Source organism: Lobosporangium transversale (assembly GCF_002105155.1).
Source record: "Lobosporangium transversale strain NRRL 3116 chromosome Unknown BCR41scaffold_21, whole genome shotgun sequence".
Taxonomy (NCBI): Eukaryota; Fungi; Mortierellomycota; class Mortierellomycetes; order Mortierellales; family Mortierellaceae; genus Lobosporangium; species Lobosporangium transversale.
The window spans coordinates 236,713-250,086 of NW_019028999.1; the positions used below are offsets into that span (position 1 = coordinate 236,713).

Here is a 13,374-nt window from a genome sequence, read left to right on the forward strand (position 1 = left end):
TTTTAGATGAGGTCTGTAGTTATGGCCACAGTTATTGTCTCAGACTAATGGATGGAAAAAAGCGTAAGCGATCATAGTTCCACATATCCATGACGTTCGGATGTCAGGAATAAACCGAAGCATGACATGAATTACTGAGTAAAGGATGGCTTTGCGGAAGCTTAGATTGGAGGATTAAAAGCAGAAAGTAGGGAGAGAGTGCACATTAAGACTTATGAAACATCATAATTTCCAAAATGTCTGACATTGTTATTTTTATTTTTATTTTTATTTTCTTTTTTTTTAACGGCTACCAACCCTTCGCTCAAGCGCCTCCTTCATCAGTCGGATTGGTAGTGCAAAGGATTCAATGATATGGTTAGCATCCTCCTGTGACACGTACTCTTCGTTTGCTTCCATTTCCTTCTGTAAATCTGCAATTGCACGCAGCATCTGAAGCATCATGTCTCGAGGTTGTTGATTCGGATACAGTGCTTGTACTGACCGTGGTGAATTGTCTTGTTGGTGCTGGGTTGTCTCTGATACTGTCATTTCTTTGTCTTTAGAAACTTGATTCGGAACTAACCTATGCACAGCTAACGTTTGATTGTCGGTGGCTGTGCCATTTAATTGTTCATGTTGCTGAACAGAGCTGCCGTTTGAATCAAACTGCCATGTTGTTTGTGCGCTGCCCTGTCCTGATGTTATGGATGATGATATAGGGCGCGGTGCAATCGCTATTTTCCGTGGTGTGGAAGTGATAATGTTTGTATTGTTGCCGTTACTCGCTTCTCCTATAGGGCTACTTGCTCCTGAAGACCGCTTACTACTACTACCACTGTGCTGCTTGCTCTTCATTTGACGCAAAGTATTGGCATGTTGAGCATAACTGGCCTGTAGGAGCAACCTAACGTTTGCCTTGGTGGTTGGATGCAGCTATTATTGAACAGGATTAGTCGCCCCAGAACGCAGTTATGTTAGTTTCAATAACAAACAGAACTGTCTTTACCTTCCTGCCACACCAATCTTCTCTTTTATACCCTCTCTTTCCTTCCTTCCTTCTCTTTCTTCCTTCCTTCTTTTTCTTTCTTCCTTCTTTTTCTTTCTTCTTTCTTTTTCTTTCTTCTTTCTTTTTCTTTCTTCCTTTTTTTTTTTTTTTTTTTTTTTTTTTTTTGATTATTTATACAGATATTTTCATATAAAAAATAAAGAAAGCATCTACCTCGTCGAGCAAAGGTGAATTCTGTGTCATCATGCCCTTTACGGACTTCCAGTCATGGCCTTCATTGACGCGCCGTTTTATCCATGCCTTGAGATCTTGCGGCAGTCTCTGGGCCTTAATATCCTCCATCAAATCTGGTATATGCCCCTCATGTTTCCAGTAGTACTCTATCACCACGTCATCATCGGAAAAACTCTTGCGCATCTTGATAAAAGCCGGACAGTTACATTTAATACTTCCGGTTCTCTTGCGTTTCTTACTGGGATCAATATTAGGGTTTTTGCGATCACGATATTGTCCTGCATGATCACAATGGTACTCGCGCGTCCATTCACTTGCAGTTGGACCCCGCGCAAACACTGCTCATAGCATTTACATGTTTATAAGATCGTCAGTCAGTAGTCAGCTCGCCAAACATGACCAACGTGTCTCGATCACTGTTTTTTTTTTTTTTTTTTTTTTTTTTTTTTTGCCGTCACCTTGCTTATCCCGGTAACGGTGCCGGATCAGATTCCATCTACAATGTGTTTTTTCTTGTTCTAGCCACGTCTCCCATTCATTGGCTGGCCATTTGATTATAGTTGGGCACTTTTCAAATCTATTGTTAATATCCAAACCTAATGAGTTGATAATTGGTGGATCATTCGTTGGACTAATCACATCGTTTCTGTTATTGACAAGAACGTTGGATGGTCCCTTTGAGACTGAAATAGGCGCCAATGCTGCTGCTGACGATGAAGAAGTTGCCAAAGACGATACGACGTCTGAAGAGTCCGTCGCACTGGCTGTGTTAGAAGTCGTAGCTACTACTGGTGCCATTGCAGGATCAAATGTTGTTAACCTAGTAATAATGGGACTAACAACTGGGGAGACTGCATCACCAGTGACAGCTGTCGAAGTCGAAATAGCAGAAGTAGTGATAGGAATAGAATCTAAGGAATTCGTAATATGGGTATGGGTCCCTTGAACTTCACTACTTGCTGAACTTTGAAGAGCATGCACAGTAACCGCTCCTGTAGCCGTTATGAGTTGGTCGTGCTGTTCAAAAAGTGCCCTTGTAGTTTGATGAAGGAGATGTTCATTTTCTTTATCATTTGATATAGTCTGAAAGGAATCAGTTTTGGCCAAGTTGATGGTACTTTTTTCACCTTCGTCCGATTGTTGGTCGCGCTGAACGCCTTCTTGTGCAGGATGTTTATGTTGATGCAACTTCGATATGAGCACTACATGATTCTGATTATTCTGCCCATGATTTTGCTGCTCCAGCCGATCTGTCTGTGATTGATCCTGGTGTTCAGACTGTTGCTGCTGCACGAGTGTTTGCAACACTGTTTGATCATCCATGTTGTCCCTTTTATATGAAAGTATATGAATCTGTAAAGATGGCCAAGAACTGACGGGAAATAAATACAAATGCGAAAACGAGTCACGTGCCTTTTCCTTAGCACCACTCAAAATTTGTATGCTTGCGATGCTTAAAGATGTGTTCGTCTCAACGGTCCTCGGTTTTCCCATAGCACTATTGAGAGTTTGTCCCTATATTTTTCATCTACTCGCTTGTCACAGTTGGAAGTGGCCATCTCCAAAATTCTGGCAGAGTGCATGATAAATAAACATGGATTTGACACAGAGTTGCCAAACAGGCTGGTTCTTTTAAGTTTGGTATCACTCAGGAGGTCATTGGGGAAGTGCTATTCGCCAAATATGAAATGGTGTTACGCGTCTTCTATTCATAATATCCTGCTTCACTTTTTTTGCTAATGCTTCCTAAGATTAGCAGACTAGCGAAAATGAATCGATCGGGTATCGTCCTACCCTTTCTTTAATTGTCTACACTCCATATCAAGGCGAAGCCATAATCAACACTACTTTAATCTTGTTTACTAGCTGTAGGTTGACGAAATCAGTTTGTAGACTGGACACATTTAACGTGCAGCCAGGGCCAAAATACGCCTGGTTTATCTTGCGCCTAGATTCATGCTGAATGGACCTCCTAAACTGAAGCCATACTGCGCCATCTAAGACTCTGCATTTAGTCAGGATATGGCCTTATCGGTAATTAAGTAGCCGTCAATAAACATTTTACAGACGAGCATTAAGAGTGAGCAAAATGGAAACATGGATAAGAGACAAGATTAAGAGAAGTTGTATATATTGACAATTAAAATTGGCTACTGGTGACATGAATACATAAACTAAAGTAAAACCAGCATCTTAATGAAACTGTGAAGTATATAATCAAGGATTGCAGCATAATACTAAAGAGGTAAAAAGGCAATGCACTGACGAAAGGAAAAGAAAAAAAAAAAGAAAAAAGGCGCATTAGGAAAAGAGAGCTTGGGTGTGTTGGTCAGCTTGCAGAGCATAGTTGACCACTTTCAAGAAATCTAGTTTCGCTATTATTGGCCACGCTTTGGATTCAAAGGAGAGTTTTTCCACATGATGGCAACTTGCTTAAATGCCTCCTACAGAAATAATCGTGTAAAGTACATTGATCATAAAGCAGTATGTTAGATATTTGAGGTATCCAAATATCCTTGCGACCATTACAAATAAAGAAAAGAAAACTCGGAACAATGACTGTCATTAAAAATTCACTATATTCTTTGCTCAAAATACCTTATGCTCGACACCAGCGTGCTTAGCTTTGTACTTTGGAAGTTCTTCCTTCATGAACGTGTTGTAAATAGACATCTTCTTTTTGGGTGCCTCAGTGGGCGCGGCTAGCATGAAGATAGTAAAGTTTAAAAAGAAAAAAAAAAATTAGTGGCGCGTTTTTTATGACAAAACGCAAGGCAAGGAGAGTTGTAGAAGCGTAAGATAGTCATGGGACCAGCATAGCTTACATGACTTCTTTGTAGGGACAGCAGTAGCCTTGACCTTTGGCATAGTGGACAATGAGGAATGAGAGAGCTTGTAAAAAAGATGGACGGATGCAAAAAAGAGAGCAAAAGAAACTTAAGCAGACTGTCAGGAAGTGAATGATTGTGATTAGGATAAACAACTGTTCAGAAGTGTATTTGTCAGAGAGAAAAAGAGAGAGGAGAAAAAAAAAAGAAAAGAAAAAAAGGAAAAAGTCGCGAGTATATATGAGATGGTCCTAACACTTTATTGCACCTATCACTGGACTATGTGAATGTTGATGTATTGATGTTTTGACATGAATATGTGGTGCTTTGTTTGTCGTGAGTGTTGATTTTGACTGTCATCCTATCAAATTCATCACAGGGCTGATATGGGTCAAAAAAAAAGGTTGGTGTAACTTTGTAACTTTCACAATGTCGATTAGAAAAAAGCAATTCCATATTTGCCTTGCTCAACCACTCCAATCATAAAGATTTCTGCGAAAAGATTTAATGATTTATAAACTACCCTCCAAACATTACAGTATAATCACTGTGCGGAGCATTATTGCAAGCACTTGGGGGATTTAGAGCAACCCTTCGATCATTGAGCGAATATTAGAAACCATCTCTATCGTCTTGATAATGGACTCCTCGCCTTCCACAAAGTCGGAAGGTTCCCAAGAAGATACTTGACCTACGCCAAGGTGTGGGTTCTCGCTGAACCGCATTGTCCATGAATCTCTATACATCTATACATATGTGCATAGAACACATGAAGATTGAAGCGCGAAGGCATACAGATTGTGAGCACTATTGGATATCATATCTAGCGTCATGCTCAAGCAAAAGGCGAAGCCAGAAGGTTTTACTTACTGAAACGGAGTACAGCTCTTGATCAGGCTCTGTATCAAGAGTCAGGTATTGGAAGGGTGCTGCAGGCCTTTCGCGTGTCCAGAAAGAGTCCTTTGTCAGCTCAATCGTCCACGGATCCCTCACGAATAACCACTTCTTCGAACGTCGAATGTGTCTCAGTTGCACGTAACTCGTGTCGGCTGAAACGAGCTTGCCGTCTTCTCCTTTACTAATGGATTTCATATAGGGCAAGCAGATCAAGAATTGGTAAGCAGAGTATATCAAGTTCAAAGCAGTATTTTCATGATATTTTCTATACCTTCTGTCCAAACTGAGTTGGTGTACAAATTTCCCTTCCGGTGAGAACTTGTCCAGCTCTAACCGCCTTCTTGTAGTAACACTCCATGTCCATGAGAGCTTCCTATTAACATCGATTTATGTGTTATGGTTAGATGTGCTTTCAATGATATGGGCCTTCGTAAAGTATGCTGCGTGGCTGGTTTAGGTATTACTTCTCAGATGAAAGGACCCTAATGTTAAGAGGAGTCGATGTTTGCACTAATGCATTCCAGAGACCGACTTTGCCGTCATCTCGAAATGTCATTTCCGTCTGGACATTGATAGGTCTTTCGTTAGGAGGCTCGCCTCTTTTCAGCACACCAAGCGTCCAAACCGCCTCAGGCTCGATAACAGATAGCTGGCCGAGGGAAGAGAGCCTCGCTTTAAGCTTACGGAAAAGGTCTGTTGAGTCGGTCAAAAACGGGCTGAACTCGGTTATTAAGCGGGGGTCGGGGAGAACACTAATGTCCATCTCACGAACCTGGTATAGACTCCTACTAGGGTATTCTAAAAAGCGAATACGCCCGATACTGCATTCAAAAGATTTTTTTGTCAGGAAGCTTTGACTTTTTTTTACCATGAAGTTACAGCTGTGAAAATTTGTAAACCTCATACTTGATTCGCATTTGGATTTCTCGATCCAACAATTGTACTTGACCGAGTGTAGTTTCCAATGCTCTACGGATGCGTGTAATGTTTTGGTTCGTCATACTATATGAAGTTGAATGTATATATTACTTAGCGAACTTATTGTCATGAATCCAGTTTCAAATGATCACATGAAAATCATCCATGGTAGTTACTTTTCAATATACGCCATCGATTGAATATAAATATCATCTTGACTCAAAGCACCTGCTTGCGCCGCATTCCGCATAATGTTGACCCCATTTTCAGCCTTAATCTGTGAATTGGTGTCGCCTCTTTCAATCGCCGCCATTTGCAAATCAAGATCATGAAGATTCTCATATCCTGCCACTAGTCTGGCTCTCAAGAAATGATTAGGATTGCTTTCCTTTCGTGATCTGATTTGAGGCATAGCCAGCTGGGTCGGCAAATCAATATAAGGCACGCGTGGATCTGGAACCAATTCAATCTCTACAAGCTTCGATGGTTTTTCTAGGACATGACAAACGGTCTCGATGGGTGGCCTAGTCTATTGAATCCCGAAATTTGTGGCGTGAAATGGTGAAGGGAGCTCAGAATCTTTATTAAATAAACCCAATCTATACCGCTCAAGTGAAAAAAATAACATACCCGCATGAGGATGTAGTTTTTAATGCGATTCATAGCCGACAACACGTTATTCTTGTCATTACCAGCAACATGAATCTTTTTGAAAGAAAAATAATAGTGGTGAGCAATAGTCTTTCTATTTGTACGTAAACAGACAAAATCCATGATGCATTGTGTAATCAACTTACTAGGTCTGCGTTCTCTAGCCAGATAAAACACTTGAATTCAGTTCTCAAGTTGTTAAGGACGATCAAATTGCTACCAAGAAGACGACCGATAGGCTGATCTTTGGGCCACTTAATACAGTGATTAAACGCTAAATCCTCCGTTGGTAAATTCAGATAACGTTGACTCTCGAAAAGCTCTTTCTCCCTGCGTTCCTTTTTTCTCTTTTCGGCTTTCGTCAACTCGCGCTCTGGTTTCGCCCAGCCCTTTGATTTAGTCGCCTTCCGTTTGGTTTCAGCCATCTACGCGATCAATTTTATATGAAAAGTTTAACAACTTGATAGAATGATTGCATCATATAGTTCTGTGGAGTTGATGGATGTGAACTTGTACATACGTCCTGGTAGACCGAAGCAAAGTATGTAAGCTGTTGCTTCGCCTTCTGAATGCATGCTGTCGGGCCCCAAATCTCGACTCGCTAGAGATCGCAGACCGAGAGAGTTTCGAATTTTAGTCGTAATACAAGTAGCACATTCAGAAGACAGTAGTATCATGAGGAATCTGGTACCTCCTGGTCAGGATTTAACACCATGTGTGTCGCTGAATCCGTCTCTAGCGCCTTGAGCTGTTCTTGTAGCTCTCTAATGTCGGCATAAGGAGGAACCTACAAATATTAAGTCATTAGTTCGAGAACGCCTGCTTGCAAGAGATTGAAGGCATTAGATCTGTCTAATGAAAAATAATCGACTTACAAACCAATAATCATCGCATTCCGTGGAATCCGTTCGAGTAGTAACCGTGCGGTTACTACTGGTTGTACTTCTCCAATTGTAAGCACCAACGTCATCGGGATCCATGGCGAGCAGCTGTTGGAAATGAGCGACAAAAGGAAGAAAGAAAGAAAGTACAAAATAAACAAACACGACAATGCTCGCAAGGTTTCCCAGGCGCGCGCCTCTGTGACCTCACTTTTAACTGAATAATGTCAGAGAAATCTCTTTTTTTACATTCTCATTTCTCACGAGTAGAATAGCGATTCATTTATAACAGCTAATGTCTTCCCTTTTATAACAATATGTCCTCGTCACTTGACCTGCAAACACTCGAGCAGAACTGCGAGACCCTTTATAACCCATCCAGTCCTTCTAGCAGGATTCAAGCTGAAAGCTTTCTCAACTATTACTGTCCCACATTTAGTATCGAGTCAGGTGCTAATAGCAACAATGCGTTAGATGCCACACACGCCCACAACTCTTGTGCCACCTCACCAATCGAGTCTGCGTTGTTCTGTCGAAATATACTCGAAAATTCAAAAAACCCCTATGCCTTGATGTAAGGTTATCCACATGCTCTTGGTAACCTTTGGATACAAGCGCGCTTTGTTAATTTATGTCTCCTATCTAATATTATAGGTTTGCGACGACACGTCTCAGATCACTGGTCGAGAGTCATTTCACGACCTTCAGTATAACTGAGCAGCATGGCCTTCGTATGTGCCTCATGACCTCCCTTCTGCTAGTTATAATCAGCCTTTTGTATGCATTATTATTGATTGATGATCAATAATTCTAAATTATATGTGGTTATTGTTAGGTACATTTGTACTCCAATATATCTACCAAAAACCTGATTTGCCACCATTTATTCTTGCTGCACAGGCACAACTTCTTGCAATCATAACAAAGTTGGGCTGGCTCCAGAACGAAGGATTCCGTACGCTCTTAGACAGCGTTCAGCCCTTTTTCCAGGTAATGAAGCTTTTACAGCGTAGCAATTGGCTAACAAGCGATTAGTCAGCTGATTTGGTATTATGTGTCGGATGACCAGCATGGAGTAGATCACCGCATCATAGGAGTACGTATACTTGCTGCTATAGCCACAGAGATGAATATCCTTGGTTCTCATAATGTTCTCAAAAACAGAAAATCAGCTGTGGGCTTCCGGGACACCCAATTGCTTCCAATCTTTCAGGTTGCTCTCGACATGCTTCGAGCTGTGCTTCGGTGCCAACTCTCCGGTATGATTTACGTATTTTCAGCCTCATCACAAAGTTTCTTTTGTCACATCCAAGTATTAATCCGCCGACTGGTCAACTATATTGTCTCTTCTCTAACTCCACTCTGTATATAGGCACGGATACCGAAAAATTGAAGGAAGCAATACTGATTTTGATTAAGGCTTGTCTTGGCTTTGACTTCATTGGAACATCCTATGAAGAATCATTAGATGATGTCGGAAGTATTCAAGTCCCAGCTGCCTGGAGATCGGTCTTTGAAGAGTCAGGGTACCTTGATATTCTATGGGAATGCTGGAAGGCATTCTCAGCACCTGTGTCTGCACTAGTAATGGAGTGTTTATCCCAGGCAGCCTCAATTCGTCGCTCTATTTTTACAGATGACAATACTCGACACTCCTATGTATGTCATATAATGCGGGAAACATTGTGGACAATGAACACCGCTGCGGGCCAAAATAAACTGCAGGATGTCGGAAATTTCCATGAGTTTTCACGTATGCTGTCACGTTTCAAGAGCACCTTCCGACTAGCCGAGACTTGCGATTACTCGGAAGCCGAACAGTGGCTCACAGCAATTGGGGAGTTCACAGCTCAAGGATTTCACTCCTGGAAGGTACTCTTCGAGCTCGATTTGGAGATTCCTGGTATTATGTCAGGTTCCAGAACTTATAATAATACGAACTTATGAAATCTATCCTCTTATAATAGTGGTCACCAAATACTATACCATATCTCCTTACATTCTGGAACAAAACAGTATCAGGGCTCAGCTCAGCGAAACAAGAAACAGAACGTCTAATTGAGAGAATTACTGTCAAATTAACGAGGGCCTTTCTTAAGTCATGTTTGGAATGTGTTTATGCCGTCATGGATGGCGAGGCAGATGGTAAATAACTAATGCAAAGGACGAACATATCGGTGATAATACTGTAGCCATTTACTCAGATGCTTAATTTTTATCGCCATCCTATAGATCCACTAGAATCAGAAGAAGCTCTGTTACCCTTACTGGAAATGTTTGCCGATATTGCACGCACAAAGTATAGTGAATCAGGTCAGATCATCTGCACCGAGTTTAAAGATCTTTTGCTGAAATACCAAGATTTGCTTCAGAGAGCTACTACAGGACCTGGCAACCCGTCGCGGGTACCTGTTTCAAATGATATCAAAGAAAGTCTTATGGTGGTCCAGCTGCAACTTACGTGGATAGTCTACATCATGGCTGCATGCATTGGTGGTAGAGTTGTAAGTGAAGTCCTCGAAAAGAAATAATTGACACAATCAACAGCAACAAAACGTTCTGAATGACTAAACTAATTCCCCTGAATCCCACAAACTTAGATGTACCAAAGCACGTCCGAACAGGACCAGATGGATGGAGAGTTTGCATGCGAGGTCTTGGGCTTCATTCATCAGCTTCGAATTTCAACGACCCAAATGCCTTTATACATTTCTTCCCCGGATGCCCATTTATATATACAGTCCTCTATCATATATTTCTACATTCAGTTTCGGAGCTCCTACATTGATGAAGATACAGCAAAAGCTGGTAAAGTGTATATACAATTGGCAGCACGATGGGGTCTAAACACCCCAAGCCAAGTTCTCAACGTAATCATGAATTCATCTCTTGGCAATCTTCGGTCAAGCGGTAACCCTGCCTGGAGGAAACAAGAGGACCAGCTTGTTTTTCGGACCCTCAAGCTGTTCACTACTCTCTCCTCAGGGTAAGACAGGACATAAAGGAAAAGTAGAGCGATCACCGCCCTGTTAAGACCTAAATATCCATGTTGCTCAGCTCCAAGGCTTTATATTGTATGCAATAGATACAGCTCTGTGAAATTCATTCGGAAACTTGATACAACAAAGGCTTTGTTAAAGAATCATAGCCCAAGCGAGTTTCAGTTCTTGAACCCAAAAAGTAGAAACCCGAGCTCAGATATGGGACAATGTAGGACAATTTACTATAAGATGCTTTCGCAGATTTTGTTTTCAGAAGACAATGTGGATGCAGACTTTTGGCGGTTTGTTAAGCCTTGGGAGACGATTCTGGATCAGATACTAGTCGCATTTGAAGGAGGAGGAGGCTTAAATGAAGAGGATATTCAAGTATGCATTTTTCAAAAGGACGTTCTTTTCCTTGTCACTTTTTATTTTCCATTGTTTATACCTTGGTCAGACTAACTAATGGGTTTTCACAATCATATCTATTAACAGCTGACTCTCCTAGGTGTTTTTAAAGATTTACGTGGGTTCGTGACAAGCATCAGCAATAGGAAACAGTTCAATCTATTCCACGAATGGTTTTTTGCCGCTTACAGCCCCATTGCCTTACGTGCAATTGAGATTTGGCCACAAAGTGAGCTTGCGATTACCGTCTTGAGGTTCTGGCAGGAGTTTGCGACTAACAAGAGCAGCCGAGTTACTTTTGACAGCAGCAGTGCGGATGGCATCCTCCTCTTCCGCGAGACAAGGCAAGTTGAGGATGCGTTGTTATAATATTCTCTTTTCATTGGCGCCAATATTTGCTAGCTAATCAGTGATCCAAATGAATCAATAGTAATATTTTGCAAACGTTAGGCCAAAATCTGCTGGTGCGACCCCTTTTAAATGGGGACAATCGTTGGTTGAACAAGTAAGCAAATATTAAATACAGCTTAATTTTGAAATAATTTCTTGATTAACCAGTAAATTTGTTACCCTCGTCTAAATTTCTAGATATAAAGGAACCATACTCTTCTTTAATATCATGTTTGTGTCTCTGTCTGGAAAGTATGCCAATTTTGGCGTGTTCAAGCTTTATGGAGACAAAGCACTGGATCGTGTCCTCGAATTATTTTTTCAGCTGATAACTGCTATACCTATCGATGATATGATTGTAACCTCGATACTAGTGCTCGCTTCCATACAGCATGCAATATATTTATAATGATATGGATTGACTTTTTAAACTTTGATGAACTACCATAGTCCTATCCAAAGCTTGCCCTTGCCTACTTTAACGCTGTAAACGTGTTCGCAACAGACCACATGGCTGGATTACCAATGATGCCCCATGCAGTGTTGTCCTATATCTTCCAAACTATGGGCGAAGCTATACCTCTACACTCAACTGATGCCACTTGCTCGACATTAGCCTGCTCTGCGACCGATAAGATCTGCACCTTCGTGTTTAATTGGCTTTACAGGGACAAGATTCGTAGGCATAGTGGTACTGATGCAGAGAAAATTCAAGGCTCATCTTTAAATAGAGATGGTTTAGTGAACAATGTCAGTCAGCAAAATGAAGGACATGTAGTAAGCTTGTCCAACGATAGCCGTCGGTACCAGCAGCAGAGCTCACATTGGTTGGTGGAGTATGTGCATACTAACAAGAGCATGCTCAGCTATATTTTTATGGTGCTCTTTCAAGCCGTGGCTTTCGAAAGTCGCGGGAATCATTGGAGTCTAAGTCGACCTTTGCTGGGACTCATCCTTCTGAACAGAGAGTTCTATGCAGAATACACAGTGCGATTTGTAAGAATGCAGTTACTAGATCGGCAGGAGCTGCTCCAAAAAGCAATCGATGGCGTAAGCACTTGCAATTTGTACCTTGTTAGAGGCTAGAACCTGCGAAATGGCAACAATTAACTTCATGACTTTTTATTTCAAATAGCTAATGGAGGGCATTGAGAATAACTTGACTACTGCCAACCGCGACAAGTTTACAACAAACGTAACAGCTTTTAGACGTGAATGTAACCAGATGACTCTAATAGCGATTAATCCTGACGATATTGGACAATTATTGTAATAAACAAATAAAATGATACAGTAGGACAGTAGGAGGTTTGTTTATTCAGTTATTAAAATTATAATGCTAATTCGTGGGTTTACTGCTTGAAGTTACTTGGCTGACTTTAAAGTTAGAGACTCATACCGATATCGGTATTAGTCAATTATAAGCCTACCACTTAATAAACCTTTTGTAATTGATAGCGGACTAACCAAAATGGCAGCGGTAGAACATCGGTATGAGCCTCTGTTTTAAAGACTTGAGTTCACCAAGACAAACGCAGGAGTATTGGGTCAGATAAAGGGAAAATTACGATCGTATTGATTTTAGTATCAGGTGGCTAGTATGGCATACTAGTACTGCGTACCAAAATAACGAAAATTTAGTATGACATACTCGTACTGCGTACCAAAATAACAAAAACAATTCCGCTTCCACAGCTGCAAAGTATCCAAACTCACCATCCCTCTTCACAAAACCTGTCGTATAGAGCATCTGGTCTCTATGGTTCCTGAGAACGCGGATATACGTATATGGAGTACTCAGGCACTCTGGGAGCATTGTAGAGATGGATCCCGTAAATGCATATTAATATTAATTTCACCCTCGTCCCGAGCGCTCTTTTTTCTGATGAAGTGATACTAGGCGCAGTACGAGTATGTTATACTAAACTTTCGTTAATTTGGTACGCAGTACGAGTATACCATACTGGACACTTGATACTAAAGTCAATACGATCTTTTTATATCTGTATGGATTCGATGACATACCTCTAGCAAAAAAGGGGACGGAAAGGTGTGCTTTGCATTTTTGTAGGCAGGGAATAAAAAATGAAAATGGTAAATGGGGCTAGATGCGCTAAAAGAGTGGAGGCAAGTAAACGGTGAACAGAGTGCATCATGATGGTATAGTTTGATATATGGTGTCTGCTGATTTTTTTTTA

General features: G+C 41.1%; 4 protein-coding genes across 4 annotated transcripts; 1 reads left to right on the top strand and 3 right to left on the bottom strand.

Annotated features, from left to right (window-relative positions):
* Positions 1–240: 240 nt before the first annotated feature.
* Positions 241–2,642, bottom strand: BCR41DRAFT_422567 (hypothetical protein). Its single transcript, XM_022030170.1, has 3 exons — positions 1,681–2,642; positions 1,202–1,560; positions 241–915 (listed from the first exon to the last, which is right to left on the bottom strand). Exons 1-3 carry the CDS (start codon positions 2,543–2,545, stop codon positions 283–285), a joined length of 1,857 nt encoding a protein of 618 aa, XP_021880802.1. The 5' UTR covers positions 2,546–2,642; the 3' UTR covers positions 241–282.
* A 740-nt stretch (positions 2,643–3,382) lies between these two features.
* On the bottom strand, positions 3,383–4,271 carry BCR41DRAFT_354675 (hypothetical protein). The gene is made up of 3 exons (XM_022024360.1): positions 4,048–4,271; positions 3,821–3,924; positions 3,383–3,666 (listed from the first exon to the last, which is right to left on the bottom strand). The coding sequence occupies exons 1-3, from the start codon at positions 4,088–4,090 to the stop codon at positions 3,601–3,603; spliced, it is 213 nt and encodes a 70-aa protein (XP_021880803.1). The 5' UTR covers positions 4,091–4,271; the 3' UTR covers positions 3,383–3,600.
* Positions 4,272–4,511: 240 nt separating this feature from the next.
* Positions 4,512–7,653, bottom strand: BCR41DRAFT_354679 (hypothetical protein). The gene is made up of 11 exons (XM_022024361.1): positions 7,392–7,653; positions 7,208–7,303; positions 7,037–7,117; positions 6,663–6,941; positions 6,496–6,570; positions 6,042–6,394; positions 5,854–5,949; positions 5,412–5,768; positions 5,219–5,320; positions 4,921–5,128; positions 4,512–4,796 (listed from the first exon to the last, which is right to left on the bottom strand). Exons 1-11 carry the CDS (start codon positions 7,494–7,496, stop codon positions 4,632–4,634), a joined length of 1,917 nt encoding a protein of 638 aa, XP_021880804.1. The 5' UTR covers positions 7,497–7,653; the 3' UTR covers positions 4,512–4,631.
* A 12-nt stretch (positions 7,654–7,665) lies between these two features.
* On the top strand, positions 7,666–12,484 carry BCR41DRAFT_422570 (hypothetical protein). Its single transcript, XM_022030171.1, has 14 exons — positions 7,666–7,971; positions 8,052–8,128; positions 8,233–8,387; positions 8,467–8,656; positions 8,770–9,269; positions 9,365–9,542; positions 9,630–9,901; positions 9,998–10,383; positions 10,483–10,765; positions 10,874–11,130; positions 11,217–11,291; positions 11,375–11,534; positions 11,627–12,226; positions 12,312–12,484. The coding sequence occupies exons 1-14, from the start codon at positions 7,715–7,717 to the stop codon at positions 12,447–12,449; spliced, it is 3,528 nt and encodes a 1,175-aa protein (XP_021880805.1). The 5' UTR covers positions 7,666–7,714; the 3' UTR covers positions 12,450–12,484.
* The last annotated feature ends 890 nt before the right edge of the window (positions 12,485–13,374 follow it).

Bases quoted from the DNA above. Each gene is read 5' to 3' on its own strand.
- BCR41DRAFT_354675 (XM_022024360.1), bottom strand. From the start codon at position 4,090: ATGCCAAAGGTCAAGGCTACTGCTGTCCCTACAAAGAAGTCAT. The intron at 3,925-4,047 runs GTAAGCTATGCT...TCTTCATGCTAG, and splicing joins TGTCCCTACAAAGAAGTCAT to CCGCGCCCACTGAGGCACCC. The intron at 3,667-3,820 runs GTATTTTGAGCA...TTATTTCTGTAG, and splicing joins ACGCTGGTGTCGAGCATAAG to GAGGCATTTAAGCAAGTTGC.
- BCR41DRAFT_422567 (XM_022030170.1), bottom strand. From the start codon at position 2,545: ATGGATGATCAAACAGTGTTGCAAACACTCGTGCAGCAGCAACAGTCT. The intron at 1,561-1,680 runs GTGACGGCAAAA...TGCTATGAGCAG, and splicing joins CCGTTACCGGGATAAGCAAG to TGTTTGCGCGGGGTCCAACT. The intron at 916-1,201 runs GTAGATGCTTTC...GTTCAATAATAG, and splicing joins ATTCACCTTTGCTCGACGAG to CTGCATCCAACCACCAAGGC.
- BCR41DRAFT_354679 (XM_022024361.1), bottom strand. From the start codon at position 7,496: ATGGATCCCGATGACGTTGGTGCTTACAATTGGAGAAGTACAACCAGT. The intron at 6,571-6,662 runs GTAAGTTGATTA...TCTTTCAAAAAG, and splicing joins GGCTAGAGAACGCAGACCTA to ATTCATGTTGCTGGTAATGA. The intron at 5,129-5,218 runs GTATAGAAAATA...GAAATCCATTAG, and splicing joins CAACTCAGTTTGGACAGAAG to TAAAGGAGAAGACGGCAAGC.
- BCR41DRAFT_422570 (XM_022030171.1), top strand. From the start codon at position 7,715: ATGTCCTCGTCACTTGACCTGCAAACACTCGAGCAGAACTGCGAGACC. The intron at 8,388-8,466 runs GTAATGAAGCTT...TCGGATGACCAG, and splicing joins GCGTTCAGCCCTTTTTCCAG to CATGGAGTAGATCACCGCAT. The intron at 10,384-10,482 runs GTAAGACAGGAC...TGTATGCAATAG, and splicing joins TTCACTACTCTCTCCTCAGG to ATACAGCTCTGTGAAATTCA.